Source organism: Saxophila tyrrhenica, assembly GCF_035928015.1.
Source record: "Saxophila tyrrhenica strain CCFEE 5935 chromosome Unknown scaffold_11, whole genome shotgun sequence".
In the NCBI taxonomy this organism is placed as follows: Eukaryota; Fungi; Ascomycota; class Dothideomycetes; order Mycosphaerellales; family Extremaceae; genus Saxophila; species Saxophila tyrrhenica.
In genome coordinates this window covers 661868-679737 of record NW_027041743.1, presented here as the reverse complement: position 1 = coordinate 679737, position 17870 = coordinate 661868, and the positions used below count along the sequence as shown (strand labels likewise).

The 17870-nt window shown below is 55.6% G+C and overlaps 6 protein-coding genes across 6 annotated transcripts; 3 read left to right on the top strand and 3 right to left on the bottom strand.

Annotated features, from left to right (window-relative positions):
* Window positions 1-120: 120 nt before the first annotated feature.
* On the top strand, window positions 121-3567 carry LTR77_007328 (uncharacterized protein; the record flags this gene model as incomplete). Its single annotated transcript, XM_064804565.1, has 1 exon — window positions 121-3567. The coding sequence occupies one exon, from the start codon at window positions 121-123 to the stop codon at window positions 3565-3567; it is 3447 nt and encodes a 1148-aa protein (XP_064657335.1).
* A 1514-nt stretch (window positions 3568-5081) lies between these two features.
* LTR77_007327 (uncharacterized protein) lies at window positions 5082-6239 on the top strand (the record flags this gene model as incomplete). Its single annotated transcript, XM_064804564.1, has 1 exon — window positions 5082-6239. One exon carries the CDS (start codon window positions 5082-5084, stop codon window positions 6237-6239), a length of 1158 nt encoding a protein of 385 aa, XP_064657334.1.
* A 172-nt stretch (window positions 6240-6411) lies between these two features.
* Window positions 6412-7925, bottom strand: LTR77_007326 (uncharacterized protein; the record flags this gene model as incomplete). Its single annotated transcript, XM_064804563.1, has 3 exons — window positions 6412-7204; window positions 7261-7613; window positions 7668-7925. The coding sequence occupies 3 exons, from the start codon at window positions 7923-7925 to the stop codon at window positions 6412-6414; spliced, it is 1404 nt and encodes a 467-aa protein (XP_064657333.1).
* Window positions 7926-9670: 1745 nt separating this feature from the next.
* PUB1 (E3 ubiquitin-protein ligase pub1) lies at window positions 9671-11323 on the bottom strand (the record flags this gene model as incomplete). Its single annotated transcript, XM_064804562.1, has 3 exons — window positions 9671-9882; window positions 9935-10910; window positions 11003-11323. The coding sequence occupies 3 exons, from the start codon at window positions 11321-11323 to the stop codon at window positions 9671-9673; spliced, it is 1509 nt and encodes a 502-aa protein (XP_064657332.1).
* Window positions 11324-12128: 805 nt separating this feature from the next.
* CNH1 (Na+/H+ antiporter) lies at window positions 12129-15432 on the bottom strand (the record flags this gene model as incomplete). The annotated part of the gene is made up of 2 exons (XM_064804561.1): window positions 12129-12172; window positions 12231-15432. The coding sequence occupies 2 exons, from the start codon at window positions 15430-15432 to the stop codon at window positions 12129-12131; spliced, it is 3246 nt and encodes a 1081-aa protein (XP_064657331.1).
* Window positions 15433-16271: 839 nt separating this feature from the next.
* On the top strand, window positions 16272-17348 carry CTU2 (Cytoplasmic tRNA 2-thiolation protein 2; the record flags this gene model as incomplete). The annotated part of the gene is made up of 1 exon (XM_064804560.1): window positions 16272-17348. One exon carries the CDS (start codon window positions 16272-16274, stop codon window positions 17346-17348), a length of 1077 nt encoding a protein of 358 aa, XP_064657330.1.
* Between the last annotated feature and the right edge of the window lie 522 nt (window positions 17349-17870).

Sequence of the window (17870 nt, the reverse complement as noted above, 5' to 3'; positions counted from 1 at the left end):
CGCGTTCACCTCACGTCATGTAGACCAGATACATCTAACACTACGTGCACTCAGCAAAAGCACACCAGCGACGGAGATGAGGGCAAATAACCTATGGCAACTTCGGCAGTGCTTTCTGCCATGAACGGAGACAAGAGTTTACACCCGTTCTTCGCTCGACCCCACCAGCAGACCGCGAATGGCACAAGATTCGGTGACGAAGCCAGTGATGACCAGGCTGATCCAGCACCGGCGACGGTGACGGATCCTGTGCCAAAAAAGAAGAGGAAACCGAAGGCCTCACAGGAAACCAATGGCAAGACGCAGAAGACGTTGCAGGAGCTCGTGAATCCCAAGTCGAGCGAGATATTGGCTGAGGGTGGGAACCTGACGGACGGTGAAGAAGCACATCATGATGTGAAAAAGCGGCGCCGGACGAGTGAGGATGAGTTTGTCGAGATCAGCAACAATGATGGCCCCCGAACACCGAAGAAACGGACTCCAACGCCTCGTAGGCATGCCTCGCCCCATGTTATCATCCCGGCCTCCTCCCCTCTACCGAGCACAATCCCCGTTGATCTGGACGAGTCTCTCAAAACGCCTCCCAAAAAGATGCTAAGACTGAATGCTAGTGGCAAGTTCAGCTCCCCAGTGTCTAAGAAGCCTGACGGGGAAGAACCCACCGAGCAACCTCGAAGGAGGGGGCGGCCTCGCAAGTCAAAAGAAACGAAGCCAGAGCAGTATGTGGTTGTTGTGATGGCGTATTCAACGGGTGGGGATATTGGTGCAAGGATCGACCGCATCATGGCTGGGACTGAGCGACATTTCACGGAAGTGAAGAGCACTCCAAAGAAGAAGCGTGGTACGCGGAAGCAGCAACCTTCCAAACCCACGCATCCGTTCTTCACTGGGAAACCCGAAAGCAAGGCTCCGCTGAGACAGGAATCTCCGCGCAAGGCATCTGCAGTCACACCAGGAAAGCTTAGAAGGCAGGCTCTAGGCAAGGACCGCGTACAGCCTGTCGCTCAAGTTCAAGATGTCTGGACTTCTGCGTTGCTGAAAGACCGGCTAATGATGAAGCATTCGGGTGCCCGAGACCCATCCTGGCCAGATCGCGAGTCAACGCATGTCAGAGGGCTGACTTCGAGAGAGCAAAATTCCCTGAATGCAATCTTCACCGAATCACAACCGCATAAGCGGAAACGGAAAGCAATCAGACGATCGATTCCAGCGGACGCCTCACTCCTGACCCATTTCTCCTCACAGCTTGTGCCCGAGGCAGAAGGCGAGCTCAGACGCGATGGCTTTCGCGAGCCTCATCGGTCATTGAAGATCCCGAAAAGGTTGCTCATACCTGGCGAGGACCTTGCAAGCCGAGTGCAAGAAGAGCTCCATGCCCTGGTTGCCGCGTATGACGAGGACGAGCTCTCGAGATCCTCGCAGGCTAGCACACATCCGGCACTTCGTAAGCTGCTCGATGCGATCCCACGATTTTTGACTGCCTTCGACGAGGGTCGTGGGGATAGCTTCAGTTGGTCGCACAAGTATGCGCCGTCAACGGCGGCAGAAGTGCTTCAGCCAAGCCAAGAGATGTCGGTGCTCAGGAAGTGGCTGACATCACTTACTGTGTCTGCTGTAGAGAGCAATCAGAATGTTGAGTCGAAGACCAAAGCCAAGCAGGATCTCAAGCCGAAGAAGAAGCGCAAACGCAGGGCAGACGATCTCAATGACTTCCTGGTCGACAGTGATGAGGAGGTACATGATATGGATGAGCTTGCTGATCCGGAGGCTCCAGCAACTGCTCTAGGCGACATCAGGTCCGCGAGGTCCATCGTCCAAGTCGCCACCGACGGGGTCAAGCTCAGCAACGCAGTGCTCTTGAGCGGCCCACACGGATGTGGAAAGACTGCCGCGGCATATGCTGTTGCTAAGGAGCTGGGTTTCAAAGTCTTCGAGATAAGCCCTTGCGAGCGACGAAGCGGCAAAGACGTGCTGGAGAAGGTTGGCGACATGACTGAGAACCACCTCGTAAAGCACCACGGCACGGATCCTGGCGAGACTTCATCCACAGAAGAACCCAGTCGGAACGAAGAAGCGTTTCAGCGCGACCTGGCTAGTGGCCGGCAAGGGAAGATGAGCGCTTTCTTCAAACCGCAGGCAAACACCAAGCAAGCGAAGCCAAAGAAGAAGTCGCCTACTGCAGCCAAAGCTGTCGCATTGCAGGCGATTGAGAAGGCGATCAAGAAGCCAGCGAAGGACCAGCAGCAGTCACTCATCCTGCTGGAGGAGGTGGACATCCTCTTCAAGGACGACAAGGACTTCTGGCATACCGTCTTCAAACTCATTGTAACATCGAAGCGGCCCTTCATCATGACCTGCAATGATGAAGCGATGGTGCCCTTGCAAGCGATGTCACTATACGCTATACTTCGTTTCGAGCCGCCGCCGGTGGATCTGGCAGTCGATTACCTGCTACTCATGGCTGCAGCTGAAGGCCACCTTGTCAAACGGGAGGCCGTCGCATCTCTCTACACGTCAAAGCTTCGAGACCTCCGAGCGAGCATCGCTGAGCTGGACTTCTGGTGCCAGATTGGTGTTGGTGATCCCAAAGGCGGGCTCAGCTGGATCTATCAGCGATATCCTCTGGGTTCAGATCTAGACGAGCAAGGGCGCAGGCTGCGGGTCGTGAGTCAAGGCACGTTCGATGTCTCTGCGGCGTCTTCCTCACCCGAGCAAATGGACGAGCCAGATCGGCTCTTGTCAAGCTTGCGCGAGTCCAATGTAGACATGCCCACAGTATTGGGATGGCATGGAATGACTAAATTGCAGCCCGACTCGCTTCCAGACCTCAAAGCCTATGCGAACTTTGCGAACTCGTTGAGTGCAATTGACGTATATTGTGGCTACCTTGACAGACCTTCTCACGACAACACACAGAAGCCGATGCGCGACAAAGCTCGTTCGCAGTATACGGAAGGCATGCAGCTCTTACAGAGCGATGAGGCACCCCACTACACCGGCCTTGGACCAAACCTGTCCGCTACATCAGCACTTTACGCCTTCCGCAGCGCTGGCCTCGTGAACTCTACGACCACGCTCACAGACCGCATGCACTCATCCACAACCAACCCACCAGCCCCAGCACCAACACCCCTCTCCCGACACGCCTTCGCCTGCTTCGACCCCATCTCAGCCCCAATCGACTCCTACTCCTCAGCCTCCGGCCTCACAGCCTCCTCTTTCGACGGCCCCCTAAACCCCATCGCCACCGACCTCGCACCCTACGTCCGCTCCGTCGTCTCCTTCGACCTCGCGCTCGCCGAACAACGCGAACGTCTCGACAGCGTTACGAGCAGTGGTCGTCAAGGCAAGCAAGCAAGAACTACCCGTGCGGCGAGAAGTGCGTTGGAGGGGAGTCAGAGGGCCAGTACGAGGAAGGAGAGGTGGTTTGGGAGGGGGCTGGACTATGGGGCTGTGCTTGCTACGGGTGGGGAGGGGTGGTCGAAGATTGCGGCGGAAGCAGCAGAAGATGGGAAGACGGAGACTGAGGGTGGGACGCCGGGGTCGAGCATGGAGGTAGAGGAATAGTGGTTTGGGGGGGATGTAGCTTGACTGGCTTTGGCTGAATGGATTCCGACAAGGGCAGATGCAGATGAAGGCAGACCTCCACCGCTCTTCCGGCTCTAATGATTCGGCGACCCGTATTATTTTGGAAGCGAGCTCTGAAGAACCTCCGTCCAGCTCTGCGTTCTTACGCTTTCGACCACGCTTGATCGTCTTTTTGTTTGCTTTGGCAGTGTCCTTTTCTGCACGTTTCGTCTCGTGCTTCTCTCCAATCGTCATAGCTCGTTACTTTGGCCTTCCCAAGGACCAATGACTTCGTTCGTCTATGTCGAGTGGCACTGAAAGCAATAGAAGGCACATGCTTGATCCGTACATGGTGTGCGAATGAGGGCATGTGCAGCATGATGTCCCCCACTGCCCGCTTTTCAGATGGCGTGTTGACTGCTGACTCTGACATTTGGTGACAAATCGATTGTTCACCATGGTGTACGGGAGTGGAGGGCGGGGCGTGGAACTTCACTTTGACTTCGCAAGTGTACGGGAAGATTGGAGTACGCATCCCAGACGACGTCCTCTGCGCGAGCGCTCGACAGTCTCTATCCATGCCGACAAGAGATGGTGAGGGTAACGAGGTCATTGAGCCGGGAGAGGCGCAAAGTGGAATGGGCCTGGTCACCGAAGTTCGACAGACTCTCAGAATCCCTGAGAGGCTCAGCGTTTCAGCTGAAGATGGCTCAAAGGCAGAAACCTTCTGGCGTTCCCGATGTGGCTTGGGTCAGAGTTGCTTGTCACCCTGTAGACAAGGCAAGCTTCATTTAAAGCTCGCAGCTCGCAGCTCCCCCGCCTTTTTCGATCTTCTGCCACCTACAGATGACAGGCGACCGTTTCTTTACTATCCCTGCGATGGCGTCAACATGGCCTACATTAGCCCCAACGTCTATCCCAGGATCGAAGCAGCGAGTCGAGCTCTGCTCGTTCAAAGTGCGCAGGATCGATGTATAAGAGCAGCAAGAACAAAGTGTTCATCGAGGTCAAGAGTAGACGATGAGAGGACGATGAGATATCTCAATAGAAGCGTAAGTGCGTCCAAGGACCGCAGCTGTCCCGTGATGCTGGGACGGACGTTCAGCGTCGAAGGTATTGAAACATCTTATGAATCTGGTGTACCGTTCCCGAGCGGGGTTGACCGCGCAATACGATGGAAACCAGTCAAAGGCTGCGGAACTCGATCGAGGACAGAGTTTCGATTCACCTCGCTACAAATCCTTTTATAACCATCGACCGACGTGCGTCTTGCCAACGCCTTTTAGCCACTCGTCCTTGGGGAGTTATTCGTATATTGGCGCAGAGGTTGGGGCCACCACCTTGTCCAAGTAACCATGGATCTCTCCCAATACCTTTGCCAGAATGAAGTGACTCAATTGAATCAGGCTTTCGAGATCTCACTCCAAGGTGACTCTACGATCGTCTTCTGGACCGGTATATCTCGAGATCTTGCCGAAAATTGGGCTCGCAGGAACGACCTGAAGTCGCTTACTATGGCCATGGGTTCGTTGTATACCGATAACAGCAGAAAAACCCTGAGCTCTCGGAAATCCGGGAAGCCAAACTCGTGGTCCAGATACATGAAAGGTGCATCCTGGGTATTCGCACAACAGGCTTGCTACAACCGACATGCCATCGTACTTACAAATGCACCACCAGATGTCTACAGCAAGCGGGTGCATTCGAGTTATCGCGAGATTGAGGAACCTATACTCAGGGGATGTGAAGCTGGACGACATACGATCCAGATCAATTATGTACATCCAGCAGTCCCCGGTGCCGCCTGTTTCCGTTATCAGACATGGCCCAACAACCGGTCGTCCGAATGGTTTAGCTTCCTAGAATGCATTGCGATCAAAGATATAGTCAAGAAGATCGTACAGCGTACTAATCTTCGGCGATTCGAAAAAGTAAAGGAATTAGAGAATGTGACACCTCCATATATTGAGTCAGAGAAATCGATTTCTCCTGCTACCGTGTGTGAAGGCAGAAAGCAGGAGACTGCGCAGGAGAAGAAGGTAGCGAAACAACTCAAGGTCAAGAGGGAACAGCAGGCTGCGCGAGACAAAAAGGCGGCGAAGCAGCTTAAGGCCGAGAGGAAGCAGCAGGCGGCGCAACAGGCGGCGCAACAGGCGACACAGGAGCAGAGGGCAGCGAAAGGTCTCAAGGCTGAGAGAGAGCAGCAGGCTGCACGGGACAAAAAGGCGGCGAAGCAGTTTAAGGCCGAGAGGAAGCAGCAGGCGGCGCAACAGGCGGCGCAACGGGCGGCGCAGGAGCAGAGGGCAGCGAAACGTCTCAAAGCTGAGAGGAAACAGCAGGCGGCGCAACAGGCGGCGCAGGAGCAGAGGGTAGCGAAACGTCTTAAGGCCGAGAGAGAGCAGCAGGCTACGCGGGACAAGAAGGCGGCGAAGCAGTTTGAGGCCGAGAGGAAGCAGCAAGCAGCGCAACAGGCAGCGCAGGAGAAGGAGGTAGCGAAGCGAGTCAAGGCCGAGAGGGAGCAGCAGGCAGCGCGGGACAAGAAGGCGGCGAGACAACTCAAGGTGGAGAGGGAGCAGCATGCAGCGCAACAGGCGGCGCAGGAGAGGAAGGCAGCGAAGCGACTCAAGGCCAAAGCTTTAAGCGCAATCATTCCGACCCAACATACTCACTAGCCGCATGCGATTGGGCGCATCGACTGTTGGAGTGCATTTCCTGCGATCTGTGGCCGAATGTATAATGATTGATCAAATGCTACTTATGTCCCCTCACTTTTTTCTTCGGGCTGCGCTTCTGTGCCGCCTCGTCCTCGTCCTCATCCTCTTCCCGCTTCTTCTTGGGACTTCGTTACACTTGCGGCTCTTCAGCTTTCTCATCTTCTCCATTCTTGGCCTCCTCCTCGTCCGCTTCAGCCTCTTCAGTCTTCAGCTGGGCGTCAGCATCCTCACTGTCCTTTTCCGCGTCACCTTTCTGTGCATCTTCTTGATCTCCGTCTTCTTGACCCTCAACTTCTTGATCCTCAGCATCTTGGTCCACAGCTTCCTGGTCCTCCAGGTCCGACCACCTCGCTGTTTTCAACTCGTACTTGTCCACTTCGACCACGATACCCTCCTCCGTCCAAACGGCGTCGTCCACCAAATTCTCCCGCATCTGCGACACTCGATCAATCGTGTCAGATCCTGCCAAGCGCATCCGCTGCTCGATGTACTCCAGCATCCCATTGAAATCGATACGATCGTCAGGAAGATCCTGTAAGCACTTTTCGATCAGATCCACCAAATCACTACTGGCCTCGCCAGTGTCATGCTCAGCAAGCTCCAGCGCTGGATGAATGCCATCAATTTTCACAGCGTCGTCCGGTTGGAATTGAGGAGGCTCCGAGCGAGTGACGAGGCTCCACAGGACCAGTCCCACCGCGTACACGTTCGTCTTCTCGTCCATCGAGTCACTCGACCAGTCAAACTGTTCTGGCGCTTTGAAGCCCAGTGTGCCCGCACGACGGTACATATCGAAGTCCTTGCCCCTTCTCAGTCCCGAGGAGAAAAACGCCAGTCCAAAGTCACCGAGCAAAGGCTGAGGATATTTTTCAAACTGGTAGGGGACAGCGTTATCCAGGAAGATGTTCTCCGGTTTGATGTCGCTTGAATTGATTGTCAGTGGGCTTGCAGGATTGATGTAGCATAGCGTTGCACTTACCGATGCACAATCTCCTTCCCCTTCATCGCTTCCCCAGCCTTCGCAAGATTCTCGGCGACGTACCAGATGAAAGGCTCTGGAATCTTAGGCTCCTCCTTGTACCACCTAAAGACGTCCCCGAGCGATTCATGCGGTGCATACAAAGTATAGACTCGATAGCTTCGGCTGAGTCGATTGACGAGTCTCTGGTCCATGGTCACGAATAGCTCTACTATACCCTCATTGCCTGACACCTCCGAGTGCGTTGCCAGCTCATTCGGTTCCCTGGTGTCGAGGTCGTTGACGTCGCCCGCCCAGAGTGTCGGATGCGTCCAGGCTTTTTTGCTCATGAAGGTGTCTTTTCGATACACTCGCTGTCATCGGCTGTCAGTCCAGCCACGATAACTTCCATGAGTTGAATGACTTACTTTAATAATGACATCGTCGTCGTCCAGCATCAACCATACACAACCTTTTGCCTCGGAACCGGCGTAACGGTCACCTAGAATAGGCGTCGGCCGCCATCTGCCGGAGACATCGGGAGCCCGCAAGCGGTGGTTGATCACGTCTTGATCGTACTCGCGGCGGGCTGATGCCCTTTTTTCCCCATCTTGTTTCTGTGGGCTGTTTTCTTTCGCAACGTCTTCTTCTGAGTCGGCTTGGGCGCGCTTTCGTCTGGGAGCCATGACAGCGACTCAACGACTCTCGTAGCGATATGCTGGAGATCTGGGACAGGAAGCAAGAAAGCGTTGCAATGGACTTACCACGATCAAGACAAAGGAGACTTTTCACGGTCTCCCGGATCCGGACGAACAATGGACTTCAGAACTTATCGAGGCTTGTTATCTCAACGATAGCGTGCTTCTCGCATCGTGCGCGAGGTCCTGCTGTAAAATATGGGAGACTCGGGACAGGGTGGCGGTGGTGCAGTGAAGCCGAAGGCCCCCTGATGTAAGAAATCCTCACGATTTTCTTTCTCCAACAATTTACTTGTTGCCTTACCAGATGATATGATCGCTCCACACCATATCAGATGGTATTTCTGAAGGTCTGTCAGTGAAAGAATAATTGCCAGTGACGATACATCTGGAAGTACCGGGTATCCTCTCGTTGCGAAATAAGACGTCCCGACAAGCCTCCTCGTCGGTGAAGGGTCTTCGTACGTCGTATAGCATTTTCATGTCAACTGCGGATGAATGTTCAGCGCAAGTGTGGTGTAGTATGTTATGAGAATTACTCACACACTGGAAACATGTCCGCTTTCTGGTGGAAGAAAAGCAGGACGGTCCTCAACCCTGAGCACCTCGAGGCTCGAGCCATCCAGCGGTTGCTTGAAAGTTCGCCCCACTGCACGCTGTATCTGTAGTGGTCCAGAGATACCTACATCCAAGCGCCGCCGGCATGTGACGGAGGACGGATGGCGTAGTGTTAGTACAGCAAGGTGATGCATGATCGAGGGTTAGTGTCCTGGTGTCCCTGGCTGCATACGTTCGAGGAGGCTGCCTATAGCCGCAGCCGAGGACATGAATGTCTTGAACCTACCATCCCGGGCGCGACCAGTGACTGGAGATATATTGATGACCTCCAGGGTGCATACAACGTTCCATCCCGTAGGCACATCGTAGCTGCGAACTGAAATTGCCCAGCAGGTGAGGGGGACGATTCGCACGGTTGCCGCAGCGCCAGGTCTTCCGCGAAGGATGCATCTGTCGATGTCCAGCAAATACTCCAAGTCTCGCTCAACTCCAGCAACTAAAGTAGAGTGAGGTGTCTCCAAAATCCGACCAAAGCTTCTGATTGGCCAAATTCCCATGCGCGCTAGCGGGCGGCTCCCGTTTCTGCTCTCACAGGCCTTCATGAGAGAAGCTGTGGTGCTCCAAACCTGTCTGCTTTTCGGAGAAGATGCGCCAGCCGTCTCACCCTCGCCTTCCAGCGTCCAGAAGCTAGACAGCGCCCAGTCAACCTCCTCCCCATCGCATCGCACAACATGGACCTTATAACTCGATTCCATTCTCTCAAACAACTATATACCACACCCTGTCATGCCGTCCATTCTGTGCAATTCTTTCATACCGTATCCTTTCCTTCCGTCGCACAGGAAACAGTCAAGCAGTAACAGACACCATAACAGTCCATGTCCCTGTCCACGCTCAGAGCTAAGCACCATACATGAATGGAGAGTGAGACCCATCGCATCGCTGAACAAAACACACCCCTTCATGTCCCTCCCGCTCGCTCGCACATGCTTGTCTGCCAGTGGTGTGTATCCAAGCAAGAAAGGAAAAACCGCTTGATCGATCGCCGAGCAGCACGCGGAGAGGAGAGAGCAACACTGACAGTATCGAGTTGCCAGCCACTTGACAGAGACAGCCGAAGTCAAGTAGAAGAGGCTTCGATCAGACCACGATCAAGCCACCTCAGGCGCCTAGCCCTAGTAGCCACCGTAGCCGCGACCGAAGCCAGCAGGAGGCTGCGGCTGACCCATGAAAGCACCTTGGCCCGGCTGGAAACCACCCGCGCTCTGGGGAGTCATCTGAGGCTGGCCCCAGGCCCCTGGCGGCGGGTGCATGCCTTGCGGAGTCATGTTGGGTGGCTGGAAGCTGCCGGCGGTGGGGTGCTGGAATTGACCGGCTGGAGTGGCGACTAGAACTCGATTAGTAACCATGCGAATATTTGTGACTATGACTGTACTCACCCTGAGGAGACATAGCATGCGGCTGACCATACTGCGGGAAGAACGCCTGCGGAGTCGCCGGATACGCGCTCTGCGGTGGCGCACCAGCAGGAGAGTAGCCGTCGAACTGGCCAGTCGGAGGACGGTCCTTGCCCCAGCTGCACTTGAGCGGACGGCCGTTAACCTGGTACCCGTTGAGCTGGCAGATGGCGCTCGCGGCGTTCTCGTGCGTGTCCATCTTCACGAACGCGAAGCCACGGTCGGCCTGGAAGCGAGTCTCGGTGACGTAGCCGAAGTTCTGGAAGAGCGGCACGAGATCGTTCTGGGTGGTGTATGGCGTGAGGTTGCCGACGTAGCAGGTTGTCTGCCACTGCGGGGTCTGCTGGACAACCATCTCGTAGGATTGAGCACCTTGAGTCGGGAAGCTGTGGTGGCCGTAAGGCGTGGTCGGAGTCATGCCCATCTGCGCCATCGCCTGCTGCTGCGTGAAAGAAGGCTGGCCCTTCTGGTTGGCCCAGTTGCAACGAATGGCACGTGATCCGAGCCACTCGCCGTCCATCGAACTGAGCGCCTTCTCCGCTTCGGTGCGGTCACGGTAAGCAACGAAACCATACCCGCGAGAACGTCCCGTCTTCATGTCCCACATGACACGTGCCTCCGAAACCGTGCCGAAGGCTGAAAACGCCTGCATGAGCACTTCATCGTTGACCTCGTTGGAGAGATCGCCGACGAAGATGTGGAAATGATTGGAAGTGTCCTCCTTGGAAGTGTTGCTGGACTGATAGGCCCAATTCACACGAATCTCCTGCTGGTGGACCCTCCTACCATTCAGCGTCTGGAGAGCACGCTCTGCGCTCGCCGGGTCGTCGTACTCCACGAAGCCGTAGTTGTAGCCCTTGGATTGGAACTGTGGCAACTCCATAGTTAGTGCCATGTTGATCGTCGTGTTGTGTGTATAGAAAGGGAGGTGGAAAGCTTCAGTCTTGTATTTATCAAGCTGTTGACAACGCAGAGGCCTCGTGACCAGCCAAGCAACAATAGCATGCTGCCCGATCATGTGCCGCGCGTGGAAAAGGCACATGTACTCACATTCTTGTCCGGAATAATCTTCACATTCTGCACGTGGCCCGTCGTCTCAAATATCTGCTTCAACACCTCCTCCGTCACCCTTGGATCCAGCCCACCGACATACAACGCCCTCTTGTTAGGCTCCGGCGCCATACGTCGAATCGCACTGTTCGGCGACATGAAATCCGCACCCGCGCCGATATTGCTGTTGTTCTGCGGGATGTTGAGCGGCGGCGGCATATGACTCTGCGAGCCATTCTCGTAGTTCGCCTGGCCCGGCGCGGCGCCCGTCGTCGGCGGCGGAGGCAGGGTCGAGCCCGGAGCGGTGGATGAGTCGGCCATGGTTTGCTGGGAGACTGAAGGGAAGAGAGTACAGGTAGGAGAGTACTGGAAATTGGAGGCCGAAATAGAGTAACAGCTGACGGAAAGGGTGCGCGCGCGTCCTCTTGCTCTGTTGTGGAGCTGCGAAGAGATTTATCAGGACCTGCTGCGAGAGATCTTGGCGGAGATGTGGAAGCGCAACGCACAAAGAGATGAGCTGATAGACGCCTTAGCTTTGCCGGTCCGCTGCTGCTGCGAGAGCGGGCTGTGGTACACTCTTGGTCTCTGTGAGATGGAGAGAGACGGCGATTTGCGCGCTGTCGCTGACTTCGAGCGGACTTCGACGCGGTCGTTCAGCGAGTACAAGTGCGGCGGACTGTTGGTGAGATAAGCAGCAACAGGCACAGAAACTCGCTGACAGGCCGTAAGACTCGGCAAGGAAAGCACAAAGGAGATGCAGAAAAGGGAAGAAGAAAACGAGGTCTGCGCCTCCGGTGTGCTGGTCGTCGATGGGGGGACGGAGTGGGTGTGGTGGATGAGGAGGAAGAAGAGATGGTGGAAGGACGAGGCCCAGAGCCTTTCGACATTCTTGGCAGGCGCCAACGGGTGGGGATGCAGGGTTCCGCTTTCGGCGGCTGGCCCGGCTCGGAAGTCTGAAGTGAACTCAAAATGAGCCTCTTGAAGATACATGCACCACTCCAGAACCATACAGATAGATACCACAGAGCACGACACTGAGTAGACGATATATCTGAGCATCGTAAAAGTGTTGTAAACATATCTACAATTTCTCAAAACGGCACAATACCACAAGCGCCTCGCTGCATCAAACACCCATATCCCCATATCCACAACCCAATACTCCAACACCTACTCATCGCTAGAAGACAGTCCTACCGCCCCCGATCCTTCCCCCACTTCAACGTACTCTGCCTCGCCGGCCTCTCCTTCGGCTCCGCCTGGTCCGCAAACCGCACATTCTGCGCCTGCCCCTGCGGCAACTGTCTCGGCTCATTGTCGTCCTCGCTATCACTGCTCTCCTCTTCCCTCAAGCCCAGCGCTCCCTCTCGCCGTCTCCGCTCTGCAGCAGTCTCGCCCGTGTCGCTGAACTGTCTCTGCTCAGCGGTCGACGAGCTGGCTACTGGTTTCGGCGGCACGCGGTCGGTGCCGTCGTCTTCGGAATCAGAGTCGCCTGCGTTCTGGTCTTGCAGGGCTTCGCGCCGGCGACGCTCGGCAGCTGTTTCGCCGGTAGACTGGTTCATGGAGTAGTTTCGGAGTTCGCGGGAGACGTCGTGGAAGGGAACTTGCTGGTTCTCCGAGTCGACGAGGCGGAGGTCGTTGTCGGTTTCGTGGGTGGCAACTTTCTCGATTTCGGCCATGCGGTCATCCTCGCCCTCGGGCTGCTCGTTGACGACCGGCACGTTACCAGAGGTGCCACGCCGGAGATGGGCAGCTTGTTCCCGGGCCTCTGCGCGAGCCTCGCGCTTGACACCTTCGGGTGCGTTGCTGTCCTCTACGGCTTGCACGCGGCGTTTCGGGTCCATGTCACGGATGGCGTCGATGAAGTCCGCTTTACTCATGCGTCTGCCGCCGGTGGTGATAGTGAAGCGCAGGTTCTCTTCGTCATCTGGACCAGCAGCGGGAGGTTTGGCTGCCGCAGCCTCAGCGGGCTGACTAGGCCCGGCAGTCTCGCCAGCCTCCTTGGCTTGAATCCTCTTTTCTCTCTCGCCCATCCCGAGCATAGTACCCATGGACTGCAATCTTTGCCGAGTAGTCTTCGGATTGGCGCCAGAATAGCTCTGCTTCCGATCTGGAGCAGGGATGTCGTACTTCTTGATGACCTCGCCGTCCTCGTCCTCGACGATGATAGTGTTGCCGAACTGATAAGCACGAGCCGGACCATGCGTCTTCTCAGCCACAGGCTCCAGCGTAGCCTTCTCCTCATCCTTCTTCGGGGCGAGGAAGCCTTTGGTGCTCATCTTCTTGACACCTTCACGCCACCGTTGGCCGGGTCGTTGGGGTTGCGCAGATTTGGCAGGCTCGGCCTTGGACTCGGTCTTGGGCTCGAAGTAGTCCTCCACCTTGTCTTTCTCCTTTTCAGCCTTGCCAGCTTCCTCCTCCCCCCAAGATCTGACCCTGTCCATGAACGCTTCGCCGCCCTGGTCTGCCTGCCAATCCGGACTGGCAACACCGCGGCGATTGCGATCAGCGCCGGCCGCGTGCATGAGGCGTCTGCCTTCCCGTTGTTCGTCCTCCTCACGGGTTCCTTGGGGCTGGAGTTGCTTTGAGTCTTCGACGGCAAGGACATTACCCTCTTCGTCTTCGTAAACAGTCTTCTCGCCCTCTTCGTAAATCTCACCAGCCTGAGTCCTGCGCGCCCTATCTGGGTCTTTCTGCTCGTCAGATGCAGGCTCACTCTTGACGGCCAGCGTATCAGAGTCGCCACTTTCATGGTGCTCTGGACTCTGCTGGTCTCTTGGCTGTGGCTTGATCGCAGACTGACTGATGGGGCCACCAGGTCCACGACCAGTCTCCCAGTTCTTGCTGTGCTTCGGTCGGTGCCTGCTAGACGAGCGGCTCTGCACACGGCTTGGGTTATCCTCTTCCTTCTGTCGCCGCAAGAACGGTCCACGACCAACAGCGGGAAGCATGCCTGGTGGAAGCGGGCCTTTCTCGTTCTCCACCTCGAAATCGGTGTCAGATCTTGCAGACATCGAGCTCTTTGATCGAGATTGGATGCGAGGTAACCGCTCCATCCAGTTCGGCTCGTCCACCGCCTTGGAGTAGGACATCGTAAGCGTGAGCGTGTTGATGTGCTTGCCAAGCGTGAACACCGCAATCGAAGATCCGTGAACAAGGATGGATGTGATCACTAAAAAGGCGGTGATCGGCCATATCAGCTCAATTACGTTCCGATGCGGGAAGCCAGGCTCAGGTAAAACTGCAAGTGGCGTAGTCTCTTCGGTCTCCAACTCGGCTCTGGCCAAGATAGCCACGAAAATGGCACCAACACCAATCGGCCCAAAGTGGCCAGCGAACAGTGCCTCACGCCACGTTTTGATGTCAGGGATAACCGGCTTTAGACACAGCATGATCGGAATGCGTCGGAAGAATAAAACCAAGAGCGCAATAACCACCAGTCGCCACGCGTCCAGGCCAAGGTGAGCAGCGTTGAATTGGTCCCACGGGATGATGGTGCCGAAGTAGACGAAGAACGTCAAGTTAATGAGCAGGTCGATAACGTTGGAGACATGCGATTCCTCCGTCTTCTCCGTGAACCAGCCATCGTTACTGAAGCCAACACCGCACGCGAAGCCGACGAGCAAATCGTCCGTGCCTAGCAATGCTCCAGATCCAGCGCAGAACAAAGCCAGGACGAAGTAGAACACCAGGAAAGACTCTCGATCGATGTAGTCGCGCTCATGTGCTGCGCGGATCAGGCGTCGTGCAATGTAGCCAACAATTAAACCGTAGGTCGCTCCGAAGATACACTCGTAGAGAATCGTGTAGCAAAACCAGTGCAGGGCGACGTGCTCCGGCTCCTCCTTGTATCGAATAATGTAGATGGCCAGGTAAACGAAAGGAAAAGCCATGCCATCGTTGCAGCCAGACTCGCAAGAAAGCAAATCTCGCAGATGCTTTGGCACCCGCTTTGCGAATTTGCCCTTACCGACGACGGAGGATGCCAGCACGGGATCAGTCGCGGTGACACAAGCGGCGATGCAGAGACAGTCTAGCCAGTTGGCCCACTGGTGGAAGACTGCCCAAATGAATAGACTCGTGACCAACCAGCCGAAGGTCATGACTGGGATCAGTAGGAATGTGACCGACCGCCAGTGCTTCTCCATGTAGTGCTTTGGCAGTTCGACACCGACGGCAAAACATTGTACCACCAGTACAATCCGAGAGAACTCCAGAGTGATCTGGTCCGTGTTGCCCCAAGTGAGGGGATCGATGAGATTCGCCGCATGGGGGCCGAATATGATGCCGCATAGTGTTGCCACCGTTGCCTCGCCAATGTACAGCCGCTCCTTAATGATGGAAGAACATAGCATGAAAAGTGTGGTGAAGCCTCCCAGGATGAGGTACACCAGATGCGGCTTGTTGACCGAAAGATGTTCCCACGCCATATTGCTCTATGTCTCAGCTTCGCCCAGGTATCCGCCAACAATGTAGTGGAAGTCTTCTCTCACAGCTTGTCTTATCTTATTCTTCTATACGCGGGCCACTGCCTCAGTCGTCGATCGAAGGTCTCGGCGGCGGTGGTTCGTTCGAGGGTAGTATGCGGGTTCCGGCGATGCATTCAGGTCCTTGGATGCGCCCAGTCGCCGCTCCAGATAGCCACGGTTGGCAGTGTCGTGTAGCTCACAGAGAGAGGAGTCTACAGTTGCGCAATGGATGGCAAGACGGAAGAAGCCAAGGCCTTAGCTGGTTGAATCCCGTCGGCTCTCGTCGGGGCTTGGTAGGCGGAGCGAAGGGGTGGTTGATGGCGACAACTCTACTTACCACGTACTCCTGCGAAGATGGTAAAGAGAGTGACGGAGGAAGAGCTAGAAGACGTGTGAAGACGTATCATTGCCACTGGCAGCTTTTGAATAAGTAAGAAAGATGGGTGAGTGTTGAACTTTATTCACCCGGGTTCGTCGGCATTGGCGTCCACGTCCACGTGAAGTGCTTTTCATTCTTCCACCCATCCCCCGTTCCACTCAACATGGTTTCGGAAGCTTGAAGGACTTACGACTGCATGCGAGATATGATATGCATTGACAAGAGTACCAAGCTTCCGCCGTGTCTCTGTTACACTGCCTAATTCGGCCACCAAGTGACATTGAAAACTCAACCTCACCTGTTCACCAGTCTGCTAGTACGGTAGCTTTGACTTGGTGAGAAACATCTCAAACCATATACGATACTCGCAGAGATTCTACCAAGGCTGCGGTCGTTAGCAGTTGCAACATCATCACCGAAGATGCCTGGCAGACGGCCTATCGTGCCAAAAGACGACAGTCTATGCCGCCGATGCCAGACGAACGAGCCTACGATCACCGTACGAACAGAGCCACTCTGCAATGAATGCTTCTGCAGGTATGTGTCGACAAAGGTCGTCAAGCGGATGGAGAGCTTCCGTGTCAAGTACTCTGATCCTGGCAAGGAGCGAGTACTCTCGCTTCCGCTCTCATTTGGGGCATGCTCGACTACGCTGCTGCACATCCTCAGCGAGCATATGAAAGGGCAAGTAGAGAGGACAGGAAGGAGTGGATATCAATTACATATCGTGCATGTGGACGATGGATCTGGTCCTACAAGTAAGGCACTGCTTGAAAAGGTCAAGGAACGCTTCCCTGAGCATACATATTCCATATTGCCCGTCTCAGAAGTACTCTCGCTGGACGGTGTCTCTCCGCTCCTCCAGCCACCTCTCTCCTCCGATGCCAACGGTGACACTTCCTCCCAGACCGAGCCATCGGTACTAGACCTCCTCGCCACCCTCCCATCGGCGACCTCCCGCGCCGACACTCACCGCATCCTCCTTCGCCGCCTAATCACCAACTTCGCCACCAACCACAACTGCGAATCCATCCTCTGGGCCCACAGCACCACCCGCCTCGCCGAACTCACCCTCGCCGAAACCGCCAAAGGACGCGGTGCCTCCCTCCCCTGGCTCGTCACCGACACAGCCTCTCCAAGCGGACCTCAAAACTTCTACCCCATGCGCGAACTTCTCACCAAGGAGATCATCGCCTTTTCCTCCCTCACCAGCCCCCCTCTGGATGACTTAATCCTGAAGGCCGCGACGAAGCCAGCCGTGAGCACGAAGAACACGAGCATAGACGATTTAATGCGGCAGTACTTCGAGTCGGTAGAGCGGGACTATCCCTCGATCGTGGCGAACGTCGTGCGCACGACGGGGAAGCTGAAGGCGCCGGGGGTCGGGGCGGAGGAGGAGAGGTGTGAGTTGTGCGAGATGCCGTTGGGTGGGGCGGCGCCGGAGAGGAGTCGGTTGTGTTATGGGTGTATTAGGACGTTGCCGGGGGTCAGGGGCTGAGGGCGGAAGATGGTTGGAATCGGCTGCTATGTTGGATGGGGTATGAACCTGGCTGATGAAGGGGGATGATCGGCACCAAGGGCTGGCTGATTGATGTCGTAACATGTTCGATGCCGTGAGCACCCAGCACTCGAAGTCGAAAAAAGGCATTAGAGGGTTGGATCTGGTAACTGGTTCGCAGGTTGAGCAACTTCAATATGAAAATGCATGAGCGCAAAAGATCAAAGATGTCGGCTGGCCTATGTGGTTCACAAAATTATATGACCCGAGCAAGACGGCTCCGTCCCCGGTCACGAAGACGATTCGAACCTCCGACCCCCATCAGCAAAACTTTAGCACCAAGAGAGCGCCTAATGCACATGGTTGACCATCAACGTCCACCAGAGTCAGGTAGACTGCTCAATCATCATCGCTCATACGACTGAACTTTTCCTGATGTCTCCTGCTCCGTCGTTTTCGTTCCGTCCGCGCAGCCTCCACGGCGCGTTCATGTTCGGGTTGCAGTTGGTACGCTGACGTGTG